At 62.7% G+C, this 22,909-nt stretch overlaps 1 protein-coding gene across 1 annotated transcript in view; it reads left to right on the top strand.

The window, feature by feature from the left end:
• Nucleotides 1-22,909, top strand: part of UMODL1 (uromodulin like 1) — a 52,972-nt gene that overhangs the window by 14,528 nt on the left and 15,535 nt on the right. The window contains exons 7-9 of the mRNA XM_070073124.1: nt 10,513-10,767; nt 13,021-13,133; nt 14,778-14,997. Of these exons, the coding sequence (XP_069929225.1) occupies nt 10,513-10,767; nt 13,021-13,133; nt 14,778-14,997 (588 nt within the window). The remainder of the gene's footprint in view (nt 1-10,512; nt 10,768-13,020; nt 13,134-14,777; nt 14,998-22,909) is intronic.

The following is a 22,909-nucleotide window of genomic DNA, read 5'->3' as shown; positions in this document are numbered from 1 at the left end:
CAGGCGTCACTGGGGCTCCGGGGGACGACTGTGCATGGGGCGGGGTCCAGGGTGGTGAGGCAGGAGTGCCATCGCCGGGTCAGGTGTGCACTGGGGCTCCGGGGACGACTGTGCATGGGGCAGGGTCCAGGGTGGTGGAGGGGGAGGTGCCATCGCTGGGTCAGGCGTGCACTGGGGCTCCGGGAGATGACTGTGCATGGGGAGGGGTCCAGGGTGGTGGAGGGGGGAACACCATCGCTGGGTCAGGTGTCACTGGGGCTCTGGGGGACGACTGTGCACAGTGCAGGGTCCAGGGTGGTGGAGTAGGGGGCACCATCGCTGGGTCAGGCGTGCACTGGGGCTCCGGGGATGACTGTGCACTCAGCGGGGTCCAGGGTGGTGGAGGGGGAGGTGCCATCGCCGGGTCAGACGTTACTGGGGCTCCGGGGGACGACTGTGCACAGTGAGGTCCAGGGTAGTGGAGGAGGGAGCACCATCACTGGGTCAGGTGTCAAAGGGCTCCGGGGGACGACTGTGCACAGTGCAGGGTCCAGGGTGGTGGAGTAGGGGGCACCATCGCTGGGTCAGGCGTGCACTGGGGCTCCGGGGACGACTGTGCACAGTGCAGGGTCCAGGGTGGTGGAGGGGGGAACACCATCACTGGGTCAGGTGTCACTGGGGCTCTGGGGGACGACTGTGCACAGTGCAGGGTCCAGGGTGGTGGAGTAGGGGGCACCATCGCTGGGTCAGGCGTTACTGGGGCTCCGGGGGACGACTGTGCACAGTGAGGTCCAGGGTGGTGGAGGAGGGAGCACCATCACTGGGTCAGGTGTCACTGGGGCTCCGGGGATGACTGTGCACAGTGCAGGGTCCAGGGTGGTGGAGGGAGAGGTGCCATCACCGAGTCAGGCATGCACTGGGGCTCCGGGGACGACTGTGCATGGGGCGGGGTCCAGGGTGGTGGAGTAGGGGGCACCATCACTGGGTCAGGCGTGCACTGGGGCTCCGGGGACGACTGCACAGTGCAGGTCCAGGGTGGTGGAGTAGGGGGCACCATCACTGGGTCAGGCGTGCACTGGGGCTCCGGGGACGACTGTGCATGGGGCGGGGTCCAGGGTGGTGGAGGGGGGTCTCAGCAGCACGCTGGACACGGCTCCTTGGACAAGCTCAGAGTAGCTACGGGAGGGGAGGGGGCGGAATCCGGCGTCCTGGTGGGGCAGCTGGGTGGGGGTGGCTCCAAGCGGGACCAGGGCTGTGACTGACAGGCTTGCTAACGTGCAGGTAGCATGGACACTGTGGGCATGGTTTAGAGAAGGGAGGGGGCTGGCATGCAGATGTGATTCCCCGCAGCTGAGGTCAATGCCGGGGGAGAGTTGAGGAGGGGGTGAGTGAGGCAGGGGAGCCGCAGAGCCAGGGGCGGGGGCTCAGGGGGTCCTGGGGCGGGGCTGTGGGGAGGAGGTCACGGCGCCCTGGGGCGCATGGTGGCCTCTTGGGGCAGGTGGATTTCAGAGGCCTTGGGAGGCGGCTGTGCAGAGGCCGGGGCCCTGAGGCTGGACCTGGGCAGTGTGGAGGCCCAGGGGAGCTGTCTAGGACTGTGGTGCTGAAGCCTCCAGCTGTCCCCCGGGGAGGCCCGGCTGTCCCCGCCACTACTGGCTGCTGGTGGGACAGCGGGTGTGGCAGGCGGCTGCATCAGCTGGGCACACAGGGGCCTCCCTGGGCACGGCCAGCCCAGGTGCAGGCGACCACGGAGGGCTGGGTGCCGCCGTGTGCAAGCTGCAGGCAGGGGTGTGGTGGGAGAGGCGGGCGAGACTCACGGCGCTGACTGCTTCCACGCCAGTGGCCAAGAGTGGAGCAGGCTTTCTTCAGCTTCAGGGCTGCCGAGTGACGCGGGGACGACCTTCGGCGCACTTGGCACGTCCCGTCAGGGTGGCAGACGGGCTGTCCTCGGTCCAGCACTGGCTTGGTTGCTCTGACGGCGTTCTAAGCAGGGCTCCCTTCCGACTGTCCACTGGCAAATCCTGCCGCAGACATCCTGTGTCCTCCTCCCCGGGAGGAGAGGGAGAGGGAGAGGGAGGGAGAGGGGGAGGGGAGGGAGGGGGAGGGAGGGGGAGGGGGAGGGAGAGAGGTCTTCCATCTGCTGGTTCACTCCTCAAATGGCTGCAATGGCCACAGCTGGGCCAGGCTGAAGCCAGGAGCTTCCTCCGGGTCTCCCACATGGGTGCAGGGCCCAAGCACTTGGGCCATCGTCCACTGCTCTCCCAGGCCACAGCAGAGAGCTGGCCTGGGGTGGAGCAGCCGGGACTGGAACAGTGCCCACGTGGGATGCCGGCACTGCAGGCGGTGACTTTACCTGCTACGCCACAGCGCCGGCCCCAAGGCCACTACTCTTACAGAGGAAACGGAGGCCACGCCAGGCCCCTTTCCTGCACAAGGCCACCGCCTGTTCTGTACGGGTGTGTGGTCCAGGCTGCTAACCACCGGCTGTCCAGCACCGTGCTGAGGCTGCCGGCCCGTGGGGGACAGCGGGCTGACTCCCTGATCTGGAGCCCCCACACGCGGCTGCCACCCCACGGTGTGCTCCAGGGGACGGCGTCACTGGGCTGAGCCGCTCACCGGCCACACCCCCCCTCGCCTCCCCGGCGCAGATGGAGCCGTGCGGTCTGGAGAACCGTGGAGTGTTCCAGAACCTTCCGGCCTCGGCTCTTGTTTCCGAGTCTTCCTGGCTGAAGAGCTGAAGGCCGGAGGCCGGGTGGGGAGGGACTGGACCCAGGGTGGCTGCGGACATGGAGGACTGGGGTCAGGCCCCTCCCAGGGGGAGGTTCCAGCCCCTTCTGGGAGACGTCACAGGGCCAGGTGCTCGTCCAGGCGCACGCAGAGGAGTCCCAGTCCCGGGGGCAGACACTGGCCCCCTGTGGTCGCCCCTCGCTCGAGGATGGGGCACACACTACAACACACCAAACACACACAGAGACACCACACATATAGACACATAGACACATACCACACACACACCACACACAGACACACAGCACACACCACACACAGACACACACCACACACATAGACACACATTACACAAATAGACACACACCACACGCCACACACACACACCACACACACACGCCACACACACCACACACACACCACACACACACGCCACACACACCACACACACCAAACACACCAGACACACACAAAACACACACAGACCCACAGACACACACCACACCACACCACACACACAGACACACAGACACACAGACACACACAGACACATCACACACATCTCACCACACACACCACACACACATACCACACACAACTCACACCATACACACATACCACACACATACCACACACACACCACACACAACACACACACACCACACACCACACACACAGACACACACACCACACACACACACCACACACCACACATCACACACACACCACACATCACACACACACCACACATCACACACACACCACACACACCACACACACACCACACACAACACACACACACCACACACCACACACACAGACACACACCACACACACAGAGACACACACCACACCCACACACACACCACACACATAGACACACACCACACACCACACACACACACACAACTAACACACACCACACACCACACACACCACACATACCACACACACCACACACACCACACACACACACCGAACACACACCACACACACACACCCCCACACACACCACACACACACACCACACACACACACACCCACACACACACCACACACACACACCACACACACCCCAAACACACCACACACACCACACACACACACACCACTCACACACACCACACACACCACACATACCCCACACAAACACGCACCCCCCACACACACCCCACACACACCACACCCACACACACACAACTCACACACCACACACACACCAAACACACCACACACACACCACTCACACACACCACACACACCACACACACAAGCCTGCATCCCCGGGTCCTCATGCCGATGCCTACAGATGTGCCTGGGACGAACGCTGTGCCCCCAGCGAGAGCAGGGGCGGCTGCTGCTGTCTTCACTCTGGTCCATTCTCTGAAGCCTCCAGCTCCGTCCGCGGTCACAGACGTCATCAGGGAGCAGGGCCATCCCGGCTGACCCAGCAGGCGGGCTGCAGGGCCTGGCTTTGCTGCCCTGGGACAGGGCCTGCCTGTGCAGATCAGAGGTCAGGGAGCCCCCGTGGCCGCTGTGGTGGGGAGCAGCGCGTGGTGGGGATCAGAGGTCAGGGAGCCCCCATGGCCGCTGTGGGGGGGGGCAGCGTGTGGTGTGGATCAGAGGTCAGGGAGCCCCCGTGGCCACTGTGGGGGGAGCAGTGTGTGGTGCGGATCAGAGGTCAGGGAGCCCCCATGGCCCCCGTGGAGGGGAGCAGCACGTGGTGGGGATCAGAGGTTGGGGAGCCCCCGTGGCCGCTGTGGGGGGAGCAGCACGTGGTGGGGATCAGAGGTCAGGGAGCCCCGTGACCGCTGTGGGGGGGAGCAGTGCGTGGTGCAGATCAGAGGTCGGGGAGCCCCCGTGGCCGCTGTGGGGGGGAGCAGCGCGTGGTGGGGATCAGAGGTCAGGGAGCCCCCGTGGGGGGGAGCATGTGGTGCGGATCAGAGGTCAGGGAGCCCCCGTGGCCGCTGTGGGGGGGAGCAGCGCGTGGTGGGGATCAGAGGTCAGGGAGCCCCCGTGGGGGGGAGCACGTGGTGCGGATCAGAGGTCGGGGAGCCCCCGTGGCCGCTGTGGGGGGGAGCAGTGCGTGGTGCAGATCAGAGGTCAGGGAGCCCCCGTGGGGGGGAGCACGTGGTGCGGATCAGAGGTCGGGGAGCCCCCGTGGCCGCTGTGGGGGGGAGCACGTGGTGCGGATCAGAGGTCGGGGAGCCCCCGTGGCCGCTGTGGGGGGGAGCAGCGCGTGGTGGGGATCAGAGGTCAGGGAGCCCCCGTGGGGGGGAGCACGTGGTGCGGATCAGAGGTCCGGGAGCCCCCGTGGAGGGGAAGCAGCGTGTGGTGGGGATCAGAGGTCAGGGAGCCCCGTGGCCCCCGTGGAGGGGAGCAGTGTGTGGTGGGGATCAGAGGTCAGGGAGCCCCCGTGGCTGCTGTGGGGGGAGCAGCACGTGGTGCGGATCAGAGGTCGGGGAGCCCCCGTGGCCGCTGTGGGGGGGAGCAGCGCGTGGTGGGGATCAGAGGTCAGGGAGCCCCCGTGGCCGCTGTGGGGGGGAGCAGCGCGTGGTTTCCATCTGGAAGCGGAGACAGATGAGCTGTCCACTGGCAGGGCCGGGTCCACAGGTCCTGGAGAACAGGGTGCGGACTTCGGGTCCATCTCCCCATGAGGGACACGCAGGGCAGCCGGATTCTCACACAAACCCAGACCCGTAGGGAACGCTGCACGGGTCACTCCTCCGGTTCCAGGGCGCCTTCTGGGTTCAGGAACGAATGGGACGGTCCCTGGTCACCCCGCGCTGCCCGTGCTCAGCTGGGCCTTCCCAGCTGCTCAGCCCGCAGCGGCGGCAGTGCGGAGCCAGCTGGTGCTCCCTGCGCCTGCGCTCTGGCCGGGCTCGGGCTCCGCAGCGGCAGCACGAGGGGACAGGCCGTCTCCTTCACCAAGGGCTTCCTGGCTGGCGCCGTCACTGCCGCCAGCTCCGAGACGGCCGTGGCCCGGCCGAGCAGGCCCGCCGTGCAGTAGAACGGCCTCGTGCACAGCGTCGTCCATGTGCCCCAGCAGCAGGGACAGTCTGGCCAGTGTCACCGGCTACTTTCCCACACAGGCCCTCAACTTTGCCCTCCCGGACAAGTACCAGCAGGCCTTCCAAGGCGGGGGAGGGGGCGTGGACAAGCACACGCAGTTCTGGAGGCATGATGCCGGCAGCCTGGCCTCCAGAGGGGCGGCTGGGCCACCTCCCCCTGCCTCATCTGCCCCTGGACTTCCCCAGAACCTGCCTGGCTGCCGAGGCTGGGGAATCGGGCGCTGAGCAGAGGTGCGGAGGCCCGGGGACTGCCTGATGGAGACTACCAGGTGCACGGGGTCCGGCACCATCAGCTCCCAAGCTGCCTATCGGGCATGGACGCCACAGCCTGCGAGCACTCCCGTGCGGTGAGCCCAGTGCTCACCCGGACGGGTGTGGCCAGGGGGACATCACCGTCCGCCCCTTCCACAGTGTGGTGGCGCCTGATGGTGCAGTCCAGGCACAAAGGGGCCAGCATCGCTGCCGGCTGTGGGGGGAGGGTGCTCAAAGACGAAGTGGGGAAAGCCTTCGTGCTGGTCTTGCCCGATGCGCTGGACAGTCACCCAGGGGAACCTGTGTCCCCGCTGCAAGTGGGAGCCAAGGGCTCGGTGGGACAGCTGCCTGGTAGAGAGCGCTGACCTGCAAGAGTGCTGTCTGCGTTTGTCCGGGTCGTGTCTGTGGAGGCCTAGGAACGGGCTCACGGTGGTCACATCTGAGCCCTGGCACCGCGGTTCCAGGCAGGGAACCATGACGTTGTCACGGGTCCGTGGCAGGTGACAGCCGTGGGTGAGGGGCTGGGGGCCGCCGCTCAAGCAGCCACATGGGCACCAAACTCCACTTTCCTGTTCACCGTCTCACTGTCGCTGTGGCCGCCAGTGTGGGTAGGACTGCTCGGTGCTGGGCATGTAAGCTTAGAGCGGACAGAACATCCAGCAGACGTTTGGAAAGAAACCATGACCCTTCTTGCTTTCCCGTGAGCGGTGGGTTCCTAGGAGCCGACCAGACGTAGGCTGGGCTGGGGTTCTCTCGGTTTCGGGCTTCCCTGGCTGTGGAGAGGGAACGAGGCCACAGTGTCAGCGCCCAGGCCAGGAGCGGCAGGTGGGTGGAACAGGTTCCGTGAGGAAACCATCGCAAAGGAGGAAGAACTGTTCCCGTGGGCGTGAGGGGCTCACGGAGACCGCTCGCGGGCGTGAGGGGCTCAGAGACCGCTCGTGGGCGTGAGGGCTCACGGAGACCACTAGTGGGTGTGAGGGTTCACGGAGACCACTCGTGGGTGTGAGGGCTCACGGAGACCGCTCGTGGGCGTGAGGGCTCACGGAGACCACTCGTGGGCGTGAGGGGCTCAGAGACCGCTCGTGGGCGTGAGGGCTCACGGAGACCGCTCGTGGGCGTGAGGGGCTCACGGAGACCGCTCGTGGGCGTGAGGGGCTCACGGAGACCGCTCGTGGGCGTGAGGGGCTCACGGAGACCGCTCGTGGGCGTGAGGGGCTCACGGAGACCGCTCGTGGGCGTGAGGGCTCACGGAGACCGCTCGTGGGCGTGAGGGCTCACGGAGACTGCCTGTGGGCGTGAGGGGCTCACAGAGACCGCTCATGGGCGTGAGGGCTCACGGAGACGGCTGGGCCATCAGGAATCAGGACCACCAGGCCTGGGGAAAACGCACAGTCCCTGCCCGTCCTGGGGTGTTGCTAGGAGACCATGGGAGCAGGCGTGGGTGTTGCTCACCCATCCTTTTTTTTGAAAGATTTATTTGAAAAGCAGAGTTACAGGAGAGCGAGCGAGAGAGCGCTTCCACCTGCTGGTTCACTCCCCAGATGACCACGATGGCCAGAGTGCCGAGAGCATTCCATCTGGGTCTCCCACGTGGGTGCAGGGGTCTGAGCACTTGGACCATCTTCTACTGCTTTCCCAGGCACAGCAGAAGGGAGCTGGACTGGAAGTGGAGCAGCCAGGACTCGAACCAGCGCCATATGGGTCCTGTGTTCCTGGCAGCGTGTCAACCTGCTGTGCCACAGTGCCAGTCCCGAGTAAGGCAAGGGGGGAGGTTGGCCGTCCGGTGATTTCAGAGCTTCTGACTTCAGGATGGACCCATGTGGGCTCACAGAGGGGAAATTCCCAACACGGCGCCTTGATTTAGAACAGGCAGCCTGGGGCTCCATCCGAAGGACAGGTCTGGGACCGGCACGAACCCTGATTCGGAGCTTCTTAGCAGCCAAGGCAAAAACAAAAATGAGCTGCACTGTTACACCCGGGGCTGTGGTGTAGCGGGTAAAGCTGCAGCCTGCAGTGCCGACATCCCACGTGGGTGCCAGCTTGAGTCCCGGCTGCTCCACTTCCGATCCAGCTCTCTGCTGTGGCCTGGGAGAGCAGTGGAAGATGCCCCACGTCCTTGGGGCCCTGCACCCACGTGGGAGACCCGGAAGAAGCTCCTGGCTCCTGGCTTCGGATCAGCCCAGCTCTGGCCGTTGCGGCCAACTGGGGAGTGAACCAGCGGATGGAAGACTGCCCCCCACAGCCTCCGTCTCTGTGTAACTCTGCCTTTCAGGTAATTTTTTTTTTTTAAAAGAAGCATACACACATGTCTTCAATTGCAGGATTTTTTCATGATACTGGTATGCATATATCCAAGAGTCTTTATATAAAGGACTTTGATAAACTGTAAACTTTTAGATGATTTTTAGCTCTTTTATTGCTTTTTCAGAGAACTGAGATTCCTTTTATTAAGAAAATTCTAATGTATTTGAAAGGCAGGAAGACAGAGAGATCTCCTGCCTGCTGGTCACGGCCAGGATGAAGCAGGGCTCCAGTACGCAGGCCTGGTCCGCCTGCGGCGACCCTGTGCTCCAGCTGTCACCTGCTGTCTTGCAGGTGGTGCGTGAGCAGAGCGGGACTGAGGAGCGGCGCTGGGCCTGGAGGGGCGGGGCATCCCGGCTGGTGCCCCCGGGCGGTGCCACGTGCCTGCCCTTGGAACTCCAGTTCCGATGTGACTGCCTAGACCGAGGCCACCTACGGTTTCTGTAATTGACGCTGCCTGGAGCCTGCTGGAGACCAGCTTTGGTTTTTTTTAATCCAAAAGTAGAGCTCAGATTCTGAGTTAGAACGGGGTTTGGCTGCTACGTTGGAACTTAGATCCCTGAAGCCCGGCTTTCCGTGGGAAAGTGAACAAGTGCCAGGGGACACTAGCCCAGCCCTGCTTCCCGCAGGGGCGTGGCCTCAGCGCGCTGAGTCAGCAGACCTGAGCTCTCCTTCCTGTGGAGGTGTGGCCTCAGCATGCTGAGTCAGCAGACCTGAGCTCTCCTTCCCGTGGAGGTGTGGCCTCAGCACGCTGAGTCAGCAGACCCGAGCCCTCCTTCCTGCAGGGGCGTGGCCTCAGTGTGCTGAGTCAGCAGACCTGAGCCCTGCTTCCTGTGGAGGCGTGGCCTTAGTGCGCTGAGTCAGCAGACCTGAGCTCTCCTTCCCGTGGAGGTGGCCTTGGCACGCTGAGTCAGCAAACCTGAGCCCTGTTTCCCATGGGGGCGTGGCCTCAGCGCACTGAGTCAGCAGACCTGAGCCCTCCTTCCCGCGGGGGTGTGGCCTTGGTGCGCTGAGTCAGCTGAGCATGGATGCCCTCCTGCAGGTGCTCTGGGCTAGTGGATCAGGGTGGCCCGGCTGTGTGTCGGGCAGCATTGTGGACGGGGCACAGAAGGGTGACGCCGCAGTGGCTGTCACCACCTGCGTCTCTGGAGGCTGACTGTCTGCAGTCCCTAGAGTGTGTTCTGCCCAGCACTGATTCTGATTCACAAAAAAGGCCACACATCTCGGCCTGTCGTGGTGTAGCGGGTAAAGCTGCCTCCTGCAGGGCCGGCATCCCATGTGGGCGCTGGTTTGTATCCTGGCTGCTCCACTTCCAGTCCAGCTCCCTGCTACAGCCTGGGAAAGCAGTGGAAGACGCCCAAGTCCTTGGGCCCCTGCACCCACGTGGGAGACCCAGAAGAAATTCCTGGCTCCTGGCTCCTGGCTTTGAATCTGCCCAGCTCTGGCTGTTGCGGCCATCTGGGGAGTGACCCAGCGGATGGAACACCTCTCTCTTTCTCCCTCTCTGTGTCTGTAACTCTACGTCTTAAATAACTAAATTAAAATAAAATTATTTGAAAGGCACAGGCAGAGAGAGAGGGAGGGAGCTCCCCATCACTGGCCCACCCCCAGATGTCTGCAGTGGCTTGGACAGGGTTGGGCTGGAGCCAGGAGCTCAGCGAGTCTCCCAGGTGAGTGGCGTGAACCCAGTTACTGAGGTGGCCCACAGGGGACGCTGGCGCTGAAGGTGGAGGATTAACCTTGGCGCCAGCCCCGCTCTGTCCTTAAACACCTGCCCTCCCTTGGCTTCCGGGACGTGGGATTCTCGTGGTTCTCACATTTCATGGCTGCCATCCGGGGGGTCGGGGGGGGACGGGGGGCACATTTCATCCCTCACTGGATTCTCCAGCTGCAAGTTTGCAGCATTCGCTGTACGCGCTTTTTCTTTTTGCTGGTGAGACTTCGTGAAGGTGAGTGCGGTCTTAGATTTGACCCTAAATAATTCAGGCGGCATCTCCTATGGAGAAGGGTCTTACTTCATGGCCGCAGGAGCCACATCGTGGTTAGTAGTTATTGATTACATGAATGACATCACATCTCAGGCCAGCGTTGTCCTGTGCGGGTCGGCTCCAGGCGCAGCCGGTGGGAGCTCAGCCAGGCGAGCTGTGCTGCCTGCGGCCCTCACGTCCTGCCTCCCCCTCTGCAGGCTGCCCCCCCATCGGTGACCACATGGCCCACAACGTCACCAGCACCGGTTTCCAAGTGTCCTGGAGCTTGCGTTCGGCCCAGAACCACACCTTCCAGGTGCAGGTGTACAGGGGCGAGGCGCTGTTCAGCAGCTCCTGGACGGCAGCCCAGACCCTGGAGGTGGCCGGGCTGGAGGCCGGGGCCCTGTACCAGGTGCAGACCAGCTACCAGGGCTGCGGGGCCAACGTCTCCGCCACGCTGACCGTCAAAACCGGTAAGGCCAGCTTCGGAAACCCGTGCCCCCTGGGAGCCTGTCCCCTGTCCCCTGTCCCTGCTCTGTGGGCGCTGGTGCCGGACGCCCTTGTTCCCCCCGGAATCAGCGTCCGTGGCTCTGCAGCGTGTGGCAGTGGCCGGTTCCCGCCGTCCCGCACCTTGTGTCCGCTCAGAGGTGGGGGCCCGCAGGATCTGAGCAGCCCCAGCTCTGTGTCGTTTGAAGCCTGTGGGAGGCCCCCGGGGGTGGGTACAGCAAGGGGTGAGGCAGGGCCTGTGTCACAGACCCCTGCCCGCTCCCCAGACCAGAGCTGGCTGAGCCGAGCGGCTTGTCACAGCCTGCACAGGTAGGACCGAACCTCACCCCCGGTGGGTGTGCGTGCAGGGCCGCCGTGGCCCCTGCTGCATCGGGGCCGGGAGGCAGCTGGTGCCCCTCAAGCAAGCACAGCACACACGTGTCTGGCGGTGGCTGGTCCCTGTCAACTGGCCGTGGGGGTGGGGGCCGCATACAGAGCACGGTCAGGTGGGGAGGGGGAAGACTTGCCCCCGGGTGGGCCTCTGGGGAAGTGGGGGTGATATGCGAGCTGCAGGGCTCCCCGCCTTCTGCTCGCAAGTTCCTGACGTGCAGGGTCCTGCCCTAGGGTGGGGGGACCCCAGGCTCGGGGAATCGCCAGGACCTTCTGTGTGAAGACTCTGCTGGGGACTGTCCCATGCACTGAGACCAACGCTGCCCGTGACGGTGACGGAGGATGGGTGGGAGAGCCCTTTGATGATGCATCCTGTTAAAAATTATTTATTCAGTATTTTAAAAAAGATTTCTATATATGAAAGGCAGAGTTACACGAGAGAGAGAGAGAGAGAGAGAGAGAGAGAGAGAGAGCGCTTCCACCCACCGGTTCTCTCCCCATATGACAACAACAGCCAGGGCTGGGCCAGGCTGAAGCCAGGAGCTTGGAGCTCCATCCGGGTCTCCCACGTGGGTGCAGGGCCCCAGGCACTTGGGCCATCTTCTGCTGCCCTCCCAGGTGCATCAGCAGGGAGCTGGATCCTAAGTGGAGCAGCCGGGACTTGACCCAGTGCCCCTGTGGGATGCTGGCACAACACTGGCCCCTTAAAACAATTTGTTTTAGGTGGAGAAGGAGAGGGGAAACTCCAAGCTCTGGTCCACTCCCCAAACGCTCACAGCCCCAGCTGGGGCTGGGCCAGGCTAAACCAGGAGCAGGCAGCTCAGCCCAGGTGTCCCCCGTGGGTACCGGGAGCTGTCACCCCGCTTCCTGTGACCCCCGTTGGCAGGGAGCTGGGTCAGGAGCAGGAGCCGGCATCCAGCCCAGGCACCCTGCTCTAGGACACCACCCCCTCCCACATCCTCTGTGGCCCTGCTGGGGCAGCTCCCAGCATGCAAAGCACAAGCCCTTGACTTTGAACTTGGCTTCTAGTTTCTGAGCAGACCCCTCCTCTTCCTGTCATTTTGTTCTCCAGGTGCTCTGGGGAGCGGGGTGGGGGTGGGGGAGGCACTTCTTCCCCTTGGCCTTGATCACGTGTGCACAGGTGGTAAGTTCTGTGATAACCCCGCAGCCACTGGCCCACAGCTTGCTGGCCACAGAGAGCCGGGCTGGGGCAAGCCGGGGGTGGCCGTGGCTCCCTGGGGAGGTGTGCAGAGTGCCGGCACCTCTGCTTCGGTGCCCGCCGACTTTACTCTCAGTAACTGGGGAGACGGATGGCCCCCATGCCACCTCGAGTCTCTGTCCCCCTTCGCTTCTGTCCACGTGGAGCTCAGCCTCCCTTAGGGAGGGCCCCCTCCCAGGCTGCCTGGGACATGGTGGGCTCCGGAGGGGAGCAGTTTTCAGTGCAAAGACCTGGAAAGTTTCAGGAAAAACCGGACGGGGGCCACCCTCCCGGGGCCTGTCTGGGCCCACCTTGTGTGGCCATGAACAAGGGGGAGGGGAGCAGCCCCCCCCCCCGAAGTGATTGTGGGAGGGGCTTTTGCAGCACGTGTGCTCGAGGTGCGTCTCAGTTCCCGCGGGCGTGGGCCGTGTGGTTCGTCCCTCGTCCCTCGGTGTCCCGGTCCCAGCCACGCGTGTGTGCTGTGCGGGGTGCGTCCCGTGCTCTGCCAGAGATGCACACGTCGCTTCCCTCCTCGGTCTGGTCTGAGATTCATGCCTCGGTCAGTTGTTTTAAAAGCAACGTCTGCACGAAGCGCTGGCTCTTTGGGAACCAGCCCGGAAGGGTTCGGCTCCCCTGTGCTCTCGCCCCTCAGAGGCCCGGGTGTTCGGCGTCACGGTCAGGATCCTGAACCGCAACCTGACAGAGCAGCTGCAGAACCGCAGCAGCGGGGAGTACCGGGCCTTCTCGCGGCAGCTGCTGCATGAGGTACAGACCCCGTTCTCGGTGTCCTGAGCGAGGACCGCAAACACGCCGGCTCCGCTCTGCGGCGGCTGCAGCCTCAGGCGGGGGGTGCAGACCGGGCAGTAATTATGCGAAAGCGCCCGACACTGGGCCGTCCTGGGCCATACCGCGCGACCCGGCCCCGGCGTGTGTCCCACGTGCGCGCATGGCCTTGGCGTAGCTCCGCCAGTGGAGCGTTTCCCAGGAGTCGTGGCAGCCATGCCTCCCTTGCAGTGAGAGGGAGCTGTCACCGCGTGGCCTGGGGGAACGGAGCCAGGTCCCACACTATCCATCCCCCAGCGGATCGAGAGCCGTGACTTCCTAAACCGCCAGGAATTATAAAGAGCGTGAGGTTTTATGTTTCCTGCAAACCAGGCGGTTAGCCACAGAGCGGTGGGTGCTGGCGGATTCCTGGACACAGGACACAAGATTCCTGGACGGAGACAGAGGACGTGTGAGTCACGGCACAGCAGGCAGCACGAGCGCCACGTTGGACTGGCTCTGGCTCCCGCGTCCCATGGATGTGGGTGGTGCTCACGTGTGGGCTGCCCCAAGCCGGGACCCTCATCTTCTCTAACTGGCCTCGGGAAGCGCTGCCTGAACCCCGCCCCAGAGGGGGACGCTGGCTCACTGGCCCTGGGCTCCCGAGGGAGCCACAGTCCTCCCCTCCCGAGGTTGCTCATTATATGAGGGGCTTCAACAGCTCACGGAAAAATGGAATTCAAAGATAAGTTCGGTTCAAAAAATTTTTTAAAAAGATTTATTTAAAAGAGTTAGAGAGAGAGAGAGAGAGAGAGAGAGAGAGAGATCAAGGCTGGGCCAGGCTGAAGCCAGGAGCCAGGCGCTCCACTCTGGTCTCCCACATGGGTGCAGGGGCCCAAGGACTTGGCTCGTCCTCCGCTGCCTTCCCAGGCACGTTAGCAGGGAGCGGGAGCAGCCAGGACTGGAACTGATGCTCGTAGAATGCCAGCGTCCCAGGCAGCCGCTTAACCCGCCCTGCCACAACAGCGGCCCTGGTTCAGAGATCTTGGAATCCAGGTGTGGCTTTTTCGTAACGCACACACCCTCATGAACAAGCACCCTCGGAGAGAGACTGCGGGACTGAAGGCAGACGGGGCTTGTACCTGGGAGACGCGTGGACACGAGAGCCCTGTGCAGGGGTGGGGTGTGAGGTCTCCGAATCCCCTCTGCGGGTGCTATTCCCTGAGCCTGCAGGGGCCGAGCTGGGCTCACCCAGGTGCCTGGCTCTGTGCTTTCTAAGGCGAAGACACGGCCCCAGACAGCCATGGGGGTCCTGGGGTCCTGGGGGTCCGTCTGCCAATCATCCAGGTCTTTCTGTCTCTCACGGGCGTGCACACAGTCGACACCCCGGGAGGACGGCTCCTCGCATGCTGCGGGTCTGGGAGGCTGATGGCAGTGGCCACGGTGATTTCTCCAGCAGTGGCCAGGCCGGGCTCCAGAGCCTGACTGGGGGCCGTGAGCCTTGGGGCAGGGTGGGGGGCTGCTGGGTCCTCTTCTTGATGGCAGGGCGGTGGAGTGACCTCTGCCCCCCACTCAGGGCTGCATCCACAGTGGCTCGGCAGACGGGGACACCTGCTCCGCCTGACGCTCGGGCCCTCCCCTCGGCAGGTGGAGAAGTCCTTCCCGCCGGCAGTGTCCGACCTGCACCGACGGGGCAAGCTCAGGATGCGGCTCGTGGCCCTCCAGGCGGGGAGTGTGGTGGCCAAGCTCAGACTGGCTGTGCAGGACCCCGAGTTTCCAGTGGGTGTCTCCACGCTGACCCCCATGCTGGGGCCCCTGTGGGCGAGCTCAGTGTTCCAGATCGACCAGCAGGGGACGCAGGTGCAAGGTACGGCTCTCTGTCCCCTCTGCACCGCAGGATGCCCCATCCTCCCCAAAGCCCCCCGGGGGTCTTTCCTTCATTCCTAAGGATAAAGCAAGGGAGTACAAACCTCCCGGGAACCAGCAGGCAGAGGGCGCCCCGCAAAGCACAGGGGGCTGGGGCCGCCTCCCCTGGGACGGTGCCCCTGGCTCTCACAGGCCCTGACGCAGGGTGAACGGGGCTGGGGGTCCAGCCCCGGGGAGGGGAGGGGGGGAGGGCATTGCCCCTTCTGGTGTTTCCTTTCGCCTGGTGTTGCCTTGAAGACGAGGTAGGAGAGAGGCAGGGGGCAGCGCTCACGTCTGAGGATGGCCTGACTGTCCCCTGCTGGCCCTGCGGGCGCACACAGCCTCCATCTGGGAGGGCAGTCATCTCCTCTGAGCCGGTCGCTGTCCCCTCCCAGAAGTGCCGGGAAGCCCTGCCTGGAGAGCCCCTGCCTGCTCAGCCTGGGGTCGCTCTGTTCCTGCAGGGGTGGGGCTGCTGTGACCCCTGCACTGGGGGGGGCTGTCTGTCTGGGGTCACTCTGTTCCTGCAGGGGCGGGGCTGTTGTGACCCTGCACCTGGGGGGCCCTGCCTGCCTGGGGTCGCTCTGTTCCTGCAGGGGTGGGGCTGCTGCTGTGACCCCTGCACCTGGGGGGCCCTGCCTGCCTGGGGTCGCTCTGTTCCTGTGGGGGGAGGCTGCTGCTGTGACCCCTGCACCCGGGGGGCCCCATCTGTCTGGGGTCGCTCTGTTCCTGCAGGGGCGGGGCTGCTGTGACCCTGTGCACGGGGGAGGGCTGCCTGCCTGGGGTCACTCTGTTCCTGCGGGGGGGGGGGGACTGCTGCTGTGACCCCTGCACCAGGGTGCCCTGCCTTCCTGGGCTGCAGGACTGAGGGCAGGCAGGGGTTGGGGCCCTGGAGGTAGGGTCCCGAGACCACACCCTTGGATGGGTGCAGCCCAGTCCTGCCCCAGCACTTACCTGCCTGCCCTCCTACCTCCCCCGACAGGCCCGGTGTGGAGAGGGCTTGCTGTGTCAGAGCCATGCACAGCTGTGTCCACCTGGACGCCCAGATGTGGTCTTAGAAGAAAGATCTCTGTAGTGTAGTTGGGGTACGGATCTCAGGGTGAGACCATACTGCCGTGGGGTGCACGTCCACGGACAGGCATCCTTATAGACACAGACACAGGGAGAAGTGACAACCAAGGCAGGACTGGAGCCATGTGGCCACGACCTCCTGGGGCCACAGAGGCTGGGAGAGGCAAGAAGGTCCCCCAGAGCCCCCAAGGGATGATCCTGCCCACACTTTGATGTTGGACTGCGGGGTCCCCAGAGCTGCAGGGGGAAGCAATTCAGGACCTCAAGCGGCCCGGTGTGTGCTGATGTGTGACGGCCGCCCGGGACAGACGCAGACAGCAGGCCCTGCGTTCCTGACGTTGAGGGAGTGAGACGTGCAGGTCCCCAGGCCCCAGGAAGCTGCCGAGGCCCCTGGAGGTGGTGACGCCCGCCGAGCTCCGGTACTTCCAGCTGGCGCCTGTGGGAGGCTCTGGCGCAGGGATGAGAGGCCCCAGGCCGTTGTTGCCGGGGTGGGGGGTGGTGGCCCAGCTGGGGTCTGCCGACCCCATTCTTGTTGGTTCCCTGCACATCAGGGCCGGGGAGACCTCTGTGGGGCAGGACGGCACCCGACGGGGCAGTAGGAGGCAGGGGCCCCTCCCGTCCCCGTGAGGGCCTCCACCATCAGGGGCAGTGGGAGAGGAACACAAACAGGTGTGCAAACAGCCGCCCCCACGCCCCCACAACCACGTCCCCGTGCCCCGCGCCCCCACGCACCACGCCCCCAAGCCCCCACGCACCACGCCCCCCGCCCCCACGCACGCCTCCAGCGCCCCCACGCCCCCATGCCCCCTGCGCCCCCACGCACCACGCCCCCAAACCCCCACGCACCACGCCCCCACGCACCACATCCCCACGCAGCAGGAGCTCCCGGGGAGGAGCGTGCGGGCTCTGGGGCTGGCAGGGTGTGGGGAGCAACCTGGACTAGACTAAGTTACTCGAATTAAGACTTATTCTATGCATCTGCTCTCCCACTGTGGGGAGCAACTCGGACTATACTGTTACTGGAATTAAGACTTATTCTATGCATCTGCTCTCCCACAATATGGCGCTGGGAGAGGAGAAAACAGCTTCTACCCAGCTGCCTCCAGTTCAACCAATAAACAGTAGGACTTGCTCCTGATTGGAGGAGAGCAGCGTACTCGGCGTGTGGGCAGCCGAGTTGGGATTGGCGGAGGAGGACTATAAAGGAGGAGAGAGACGGCATGCACCAGGAACATCTAAGGGGAACATCTAAGGGGAACGCCTGTGCAGCCCCCCAGAGAGCCGGCCGGCGGAGTGCCACTCCCCTGCGGAAGTGGGGAATGCGGCCAGGGGGAACTGCCCTTCCACGGAGGTGGAAGGGATAGTAGCCAACCCGGGAAGAACCAGCAGCAAACCCGGGGAAGGCCGAGCAGACGAAAGAACAGCGCAGGGTCTTGTGTTGCTCCTCCACGAAGAGGGGGAGCGACATAATGGTGCCGTGACTCGGATATGAAGCCTAGGCAGGGTCCTGTGTCGTTCCTCCACGAAGAGGGGGAGCGACATAATGGTGCCGTGACTCGGATAGGAAACCTGACTCGGATAGGAAACTTAGGACGGATATGAAACTTAGGAGGGAAGAAACGGGAAGAAGCAGGAAAATACCGGAGAGAGAGACTAGCGAAGAGCCTAGGGAAAAGCCGGACGAGAAAGGTGCCGGAAGAAGCTATTGAAAGCCTAGGCATAGACTTGGATATGGACTGTGGGAAAGAAGTTAGGATTGAAAGCGAAAGTGAAAGCTTTCATAGACTCGGATGCGGACTATGGCGGGGAAGCTAGGAGATTGAAAGCGAAAGTGAAACCTGGAGGAGGCTTGGACTCGGATACGGACTGTGGGGAGAAGCCAGGAGAAATGAGAGGAATATTGTTGGAAGAAAACTTAAGGAAACATACCGGGTAGAGAAAAATGTTAGGGAGGATGAAGCCGCGAGTGCAGGCCAAGCCATCTTGGAATTCTTCAAGTCACCCCGGGGAGCAAGAGGCGAAGATCTGGAACCAGAGGCAGAGACGTGGGCCGCCAGGATTCGCCAGGTTAGTCCGGGGAACTTGGACTGAATGCCGGTGGTGGCGGAAACATTCGCGAAAGCCGCCGCGTGCAGAGAGAGCACGGGGCGTTGGCGCGAGGCCGTGGTGCGGGCGCGAAGTGCGTGGAGACCGCGGAGCGTGCGCGCAGAGCCGGGAACCCGCCGGCGGGGCGAGGCGCCAGGAAGCCGCGCAGAGCTGTGAAGCCGCCGCGGGGCGGGCGCCGGCGGGGCGAGGAGCCGGGAAGCTGCGCAGATGAGAGAGGCGCGGGCTGAAGCGGCTCAGCCGGAAAGCTGCCGAGAAGCAGCCTCGGGGCGGGCGCAGCCGGGAAGCCGCGGGGATAAGAATGAGAGCGGGAAGCCGCAGGGATAAGAGAAACAGAAGTTTAGAAGTAAAGTGAGAAAAATAGGAATGCTGGAAGATAGAAGTAAAATGGGAGAAATAGGAATGCCCGGAGATAGAGAAATAGAGAAATAAAAAGGCCTCCCTACAACACTGCAATGTGAGAGCTTGGATTCGGTCTGCCTAATCAAGTGAGGCGATGAGCACCTGCGGGCAGCTAGCAGCTTATGCGCCGCAGGTCACCGAAGACAGGCACGAATTAACATCAGTAAGGCTTCCCCACAATGTAACAATTAGGAGGCTTGGATTCGGTCTGCCTGATTTAAGGCGGTAAGCGCCAGCAAGCAGCTCGACCAGAGTATGAGCTGCAGGTCACCGAAGATAGGCACGAACCAACACTAATAAGTCTCCCCCACAATAAGGCAATGAGAAGGCTTGGATTCGGTTTGCCTGATAGAGCTTGTAAGCCCCTGCGGGCAGAGCAGAGCATGCGCTGCAGGGCACCGAACACAGGCACGCATCAGCGCCTAAAAACCTCCTCACAACATGGCGAAGAGAGGACCCGGATTCGGTTTGCCTGATTGATAGGACTTGTAAGAACCTGTGGCAACTCTAGCAAGCAGAGCAGAGTGTGTGCCACGGGGCACCGAAGACAGGCGCGTATCAACGCCAAAAAATAAAAAGAAAGGGGGATCTGTGGGGAGCAACCTGGACTAGACTAAGTTACTCGAATTAAGACTTATTCTATGCATCTGCTCTCCCACTGTGGGGAGCAACTCGGACTATACTGTTACTGGAATTAAGACTTATTCTATGCATCTGCTCTCCCACAATATGGCGCTGGGAGAGGAGAAAACAGCTTCTACCCAGCTGCCTCCAGTTCAACCAATAAACAGTAGGACTTGCTCCTGATTGGAGGAGAGCAGCGTACTCGGCGTGTGGGCAGCCGAGTTGGGATTGGCGGAGGAGGACTATAAAGGAGGAGAGAGACGGCATGCACCAGGAACATCTAAGGGGAACATCTAAGGGGAACGCCTGTGCAGCCCCCCAGAGAGCCGGCCGGCGGAGTGCCACTCCCCTGCGGAAGTGGGGAATGCGGCCAGGGGGAACTGCCCTTCCACGGAGGTGGAAGGGATAGTAGCCAACCCGGGAAGAACCAGCAGCAAACCCGGGGAAGGCCGAGCAGACGAAAGAACAGCGCAGGGTCTTGTGTTGCTCCTCCACGAAGAGGGGGAGCGACATAATGGTGCCGTGACTCGGATATGAAGCCTAGGCAGGGTCCTGTGTCGTTCCTCCACGAAGAGGGGGAGCGACATAATGGTGCCGTGACTCGGATAGGAAACCTGACTCGGATAGGAAACTTAGGACGGATATGAAACTTAGGAGGGAAGAAACGGGAAGAAGCAGGAAAATACCGGAGAGAGAGACTAGCGAAGAGCCTAGGGAAAAGCCGGACGAGAAAGGTGCCGGAAGAAGCTATTGAAAGCCTAGGCATAGACTTGGATATGGACTGTGGGAAAGAAGTTAGGATTGAAAGCGAAAGTGAAAGCTTTCATAGACTCGGATGCGGACTATGGCGGGGAAGCTAGGAGATTGAAAGCGAAAGTGAAACCTGGAGGAGGCTTGGACTCGGATACGGACTGTGGGGAGAAGCCAGGAGAAATGAGAGGAATATTGTTGGAAGAAAACTTAAGGAAACATACCGGGTAGAGAAAAATGTTAGGGAGGATGAAGCCGCGAGTGCAGGCCAAGCCATCTTGGAATTCTTCAAGTCACCCCGGGGAGCAAGAGGCGAAGATCTGGAACCAGAGGCAGAGACGTGGGCCGCCAGGATTCGCCAGGTTAGTCCGGGGAACTTGGACTGAATGCCGGTGGTGGCGGAAACATTCGCGAAAGCCGCCGCGTGCAGAGAGAGCACGGGGCGTTGGCGCGAGGCCGTGGTGCGGGCGCGAAGTGCGTGGAGACCGCGGAGCGTGCGCGCAGAGCCGGGAACCCGCCGGCGGGGCGAGGCGCCAGGAAGCCGCGCAGAGCTGTGAAGCCGCCGCGGGGCGGGCGCCGGCGGGGCGAGGAGCCGGGAAGCTGCGCAGATGAGAGAGGCGCGGGCTGAAGCGGCTCAGCCGGAAAGCTGCCGAGAAGCAGCCTCGGGGCGGGCGCAGCCGGGAAGCCGCGGGGATAAGAATGAGAGCGGGAAGCCGCAGGGATAAGAGAAACAGAAGTTTAGAAGTAAAGTGAGAAAAATAGGAATGCTGGAAGATAGAAGTAAAATGGGAGAAATAGGAATGCCCGGAGATAGAGAAATAGAGAAATAAAAAGGCCTCCCTACAACACTGCAATGTGAGAGCTTGGATTCGGTCTGCCTAATCAAGTGAGGCGATGAGCACCTGCGGGCAGCTAGCAGCTTATGCGCCGCAGGTCACCGAAGACAGGCACGAATTAACATCAGTAAGGCTTCCCCACAATGTAACAATTAGGAGGCTTGGATTCGGTCTGCCTGATTTAAGGCGGTAAGCGCCAGCAAGCAGCTCGACCAGAGTATGAGCTGCAGGTCACCGAAGATAGGCACGAACCAACACTAATAAGTCTCCCCCACAATAAGGCAATGAGAAGGCTTGGATTCGGTTTGCCTGATAGAGCTTGTAAGCCCCTGCGGGCAGAGCAGAGCATGCGCTGCAGGGCACCGAACACAGGCACGCATCAGCGCCTAAAAACCTCCTCACAACATGGCGAAGAGAGGACCCGGATTCGGTTTGCCTGATTGATAGGACTTGTAAGAACCTGTGGCAACTCTAGCAAGCAGAGCAGAGTGTGTGCCACGGGGCACCGAAGACAGGCGCGTATCAACGCCAAAAAATAAAAAGAAAGGGGGATCTGTGGGGAGCAACCTGGACTAGACTAAGTTACTCGAATTAAGACTTATTCTATGCATCTGCTCTCCCACTGTGGGGAGCAACTCGGACTATACTGTTACTGGAATTAAGACTTATTCTATGCATCTGCTCTCCCACAATATGGCGCTGGGAGAGGAGAAAACAGCTTCTACCCAGCTGCCTCCAGTTCAACCAATAAACAGTAGGACTTGCTCCTGATTGGAGGAGAGCAGCGTACTCGGCGTGTGGGCAGCCGAGTTGGGATTGGCGGAGGAGGACTATAAAGGAGGAGAGAGACGGCATGCACCAGGAACATCTAAGGGGAACATCTAAGGGGAACGCCTGTGCAGCCCCCCAGAGAGCCGGCCGGCGGAGTGCCACTCCCCTGCGGAAGTGGGGAATGCGGCCAGGGGGAACTGCCCTTCCACGGAGGTGGAAGGGATAGTAGCCAACCCGGGAAGAACCAGCAGCAAACCCGGGGAAGGCCGAGCAGACGAAAGAACAGCGCAGGGTCTTGTGTTGCTCCTCCACGAAGAGGGGGAGCGACATAATGGTGCCGTGACTCGGATATGAAGCCTAGGCAGGGTCCTGTGTCGTTCCTCCACGAAGAGGGGGAGCGACACAGGGGGCAGTCCTGTGCTTGGACCCCTGCCTGACAGTTGAGGCCGAGGGAGCCTGTGACCTCGTGGGGCCTTAGGCCGGCCGTCCTAGGGGCCAGGGCTTCCCCGAGTGGGCCCCCCCTGCCCAACCCTCAGCCCTGTCCAGCCCAGCGGCACACACAGTGCCCAGGCCGTGCCGGCTGCACACATCCCCGCCTCTTCCTGCCAGCCGGTCCCGGCTAACGTGAGACGAAATGAGACCATGTGCTTTCCTCTGCTGAGGCAGTGAGTCACCGTGCACCAGAAGTAGACGCCAGGTGCTTGGTGGTGTGAGCAGATGTCCGCACTGGAGCCTCTGCCGTCCTCCACGGCCTCCTGCCCAGCTGGCCCGGGCCCAGACCCGGCCTTGCGTCTCCCTGGGCAGCTGGAATGCCCTGGCAGAACCGTGCCCGGCCGCAGCAGCTCCCTGCAGGCGCACGCCCAGTGTCACCGCTCCCCTCAGCAGCTGCTTCCATGAAGCCCCCTGACCGAGACCCCACACAGCAGGGCCTCTGAGCTCTTTTTGCACAAAACTGAGCTTGACCCGTATCCAGCTCCCCCCCCCCCCCAGTGGCCCTCCTCTGCCTACTGGGCTGGGGCAGCCGTTCCTGGGCCCCTCTACCTGCAGCGCCACAGGGGCCTGTGCAGAAGACCCTCCTGCCTGACCCCGGCCCAGGGGCCTGGTTCAGAGTCCCCCTGGCCAGCGAGCTCCAGCTGCGTGGCCGTGGCCCGGGACTTCCCTGAGGGCGGGACAGGGGTGAGCCGTAGGACCAGGCCTGGGCAGGAGGACGGCCACGGGTCGGGCTGCGAGAACCCCGCCCCCATCTCCAATTCCTCCCAGCCCCAGCCGCAGCTGAGACCCGCGTTCCCTGAGGTTTAATTCGTGCACACTGTCCGGGCT

This window comes from Oryctolagus cuniculus, chromosome 4, assembly GCF_964237555.1.
Source record: "Oryctolagus cuniculus chromosome 4, mOryCun1.1, whole genome shotgun sequence".
Classification (NCBI taxonomy): Eukaryota; Metazoa; Chordata; class Mammalia; order Lagomorpha; family Leporidae; genus Oryctolagus; species Oryctolagus cuniculus.
This window is presented reverse-complemented; position numbering and strand designations above follow the sequence as displayed.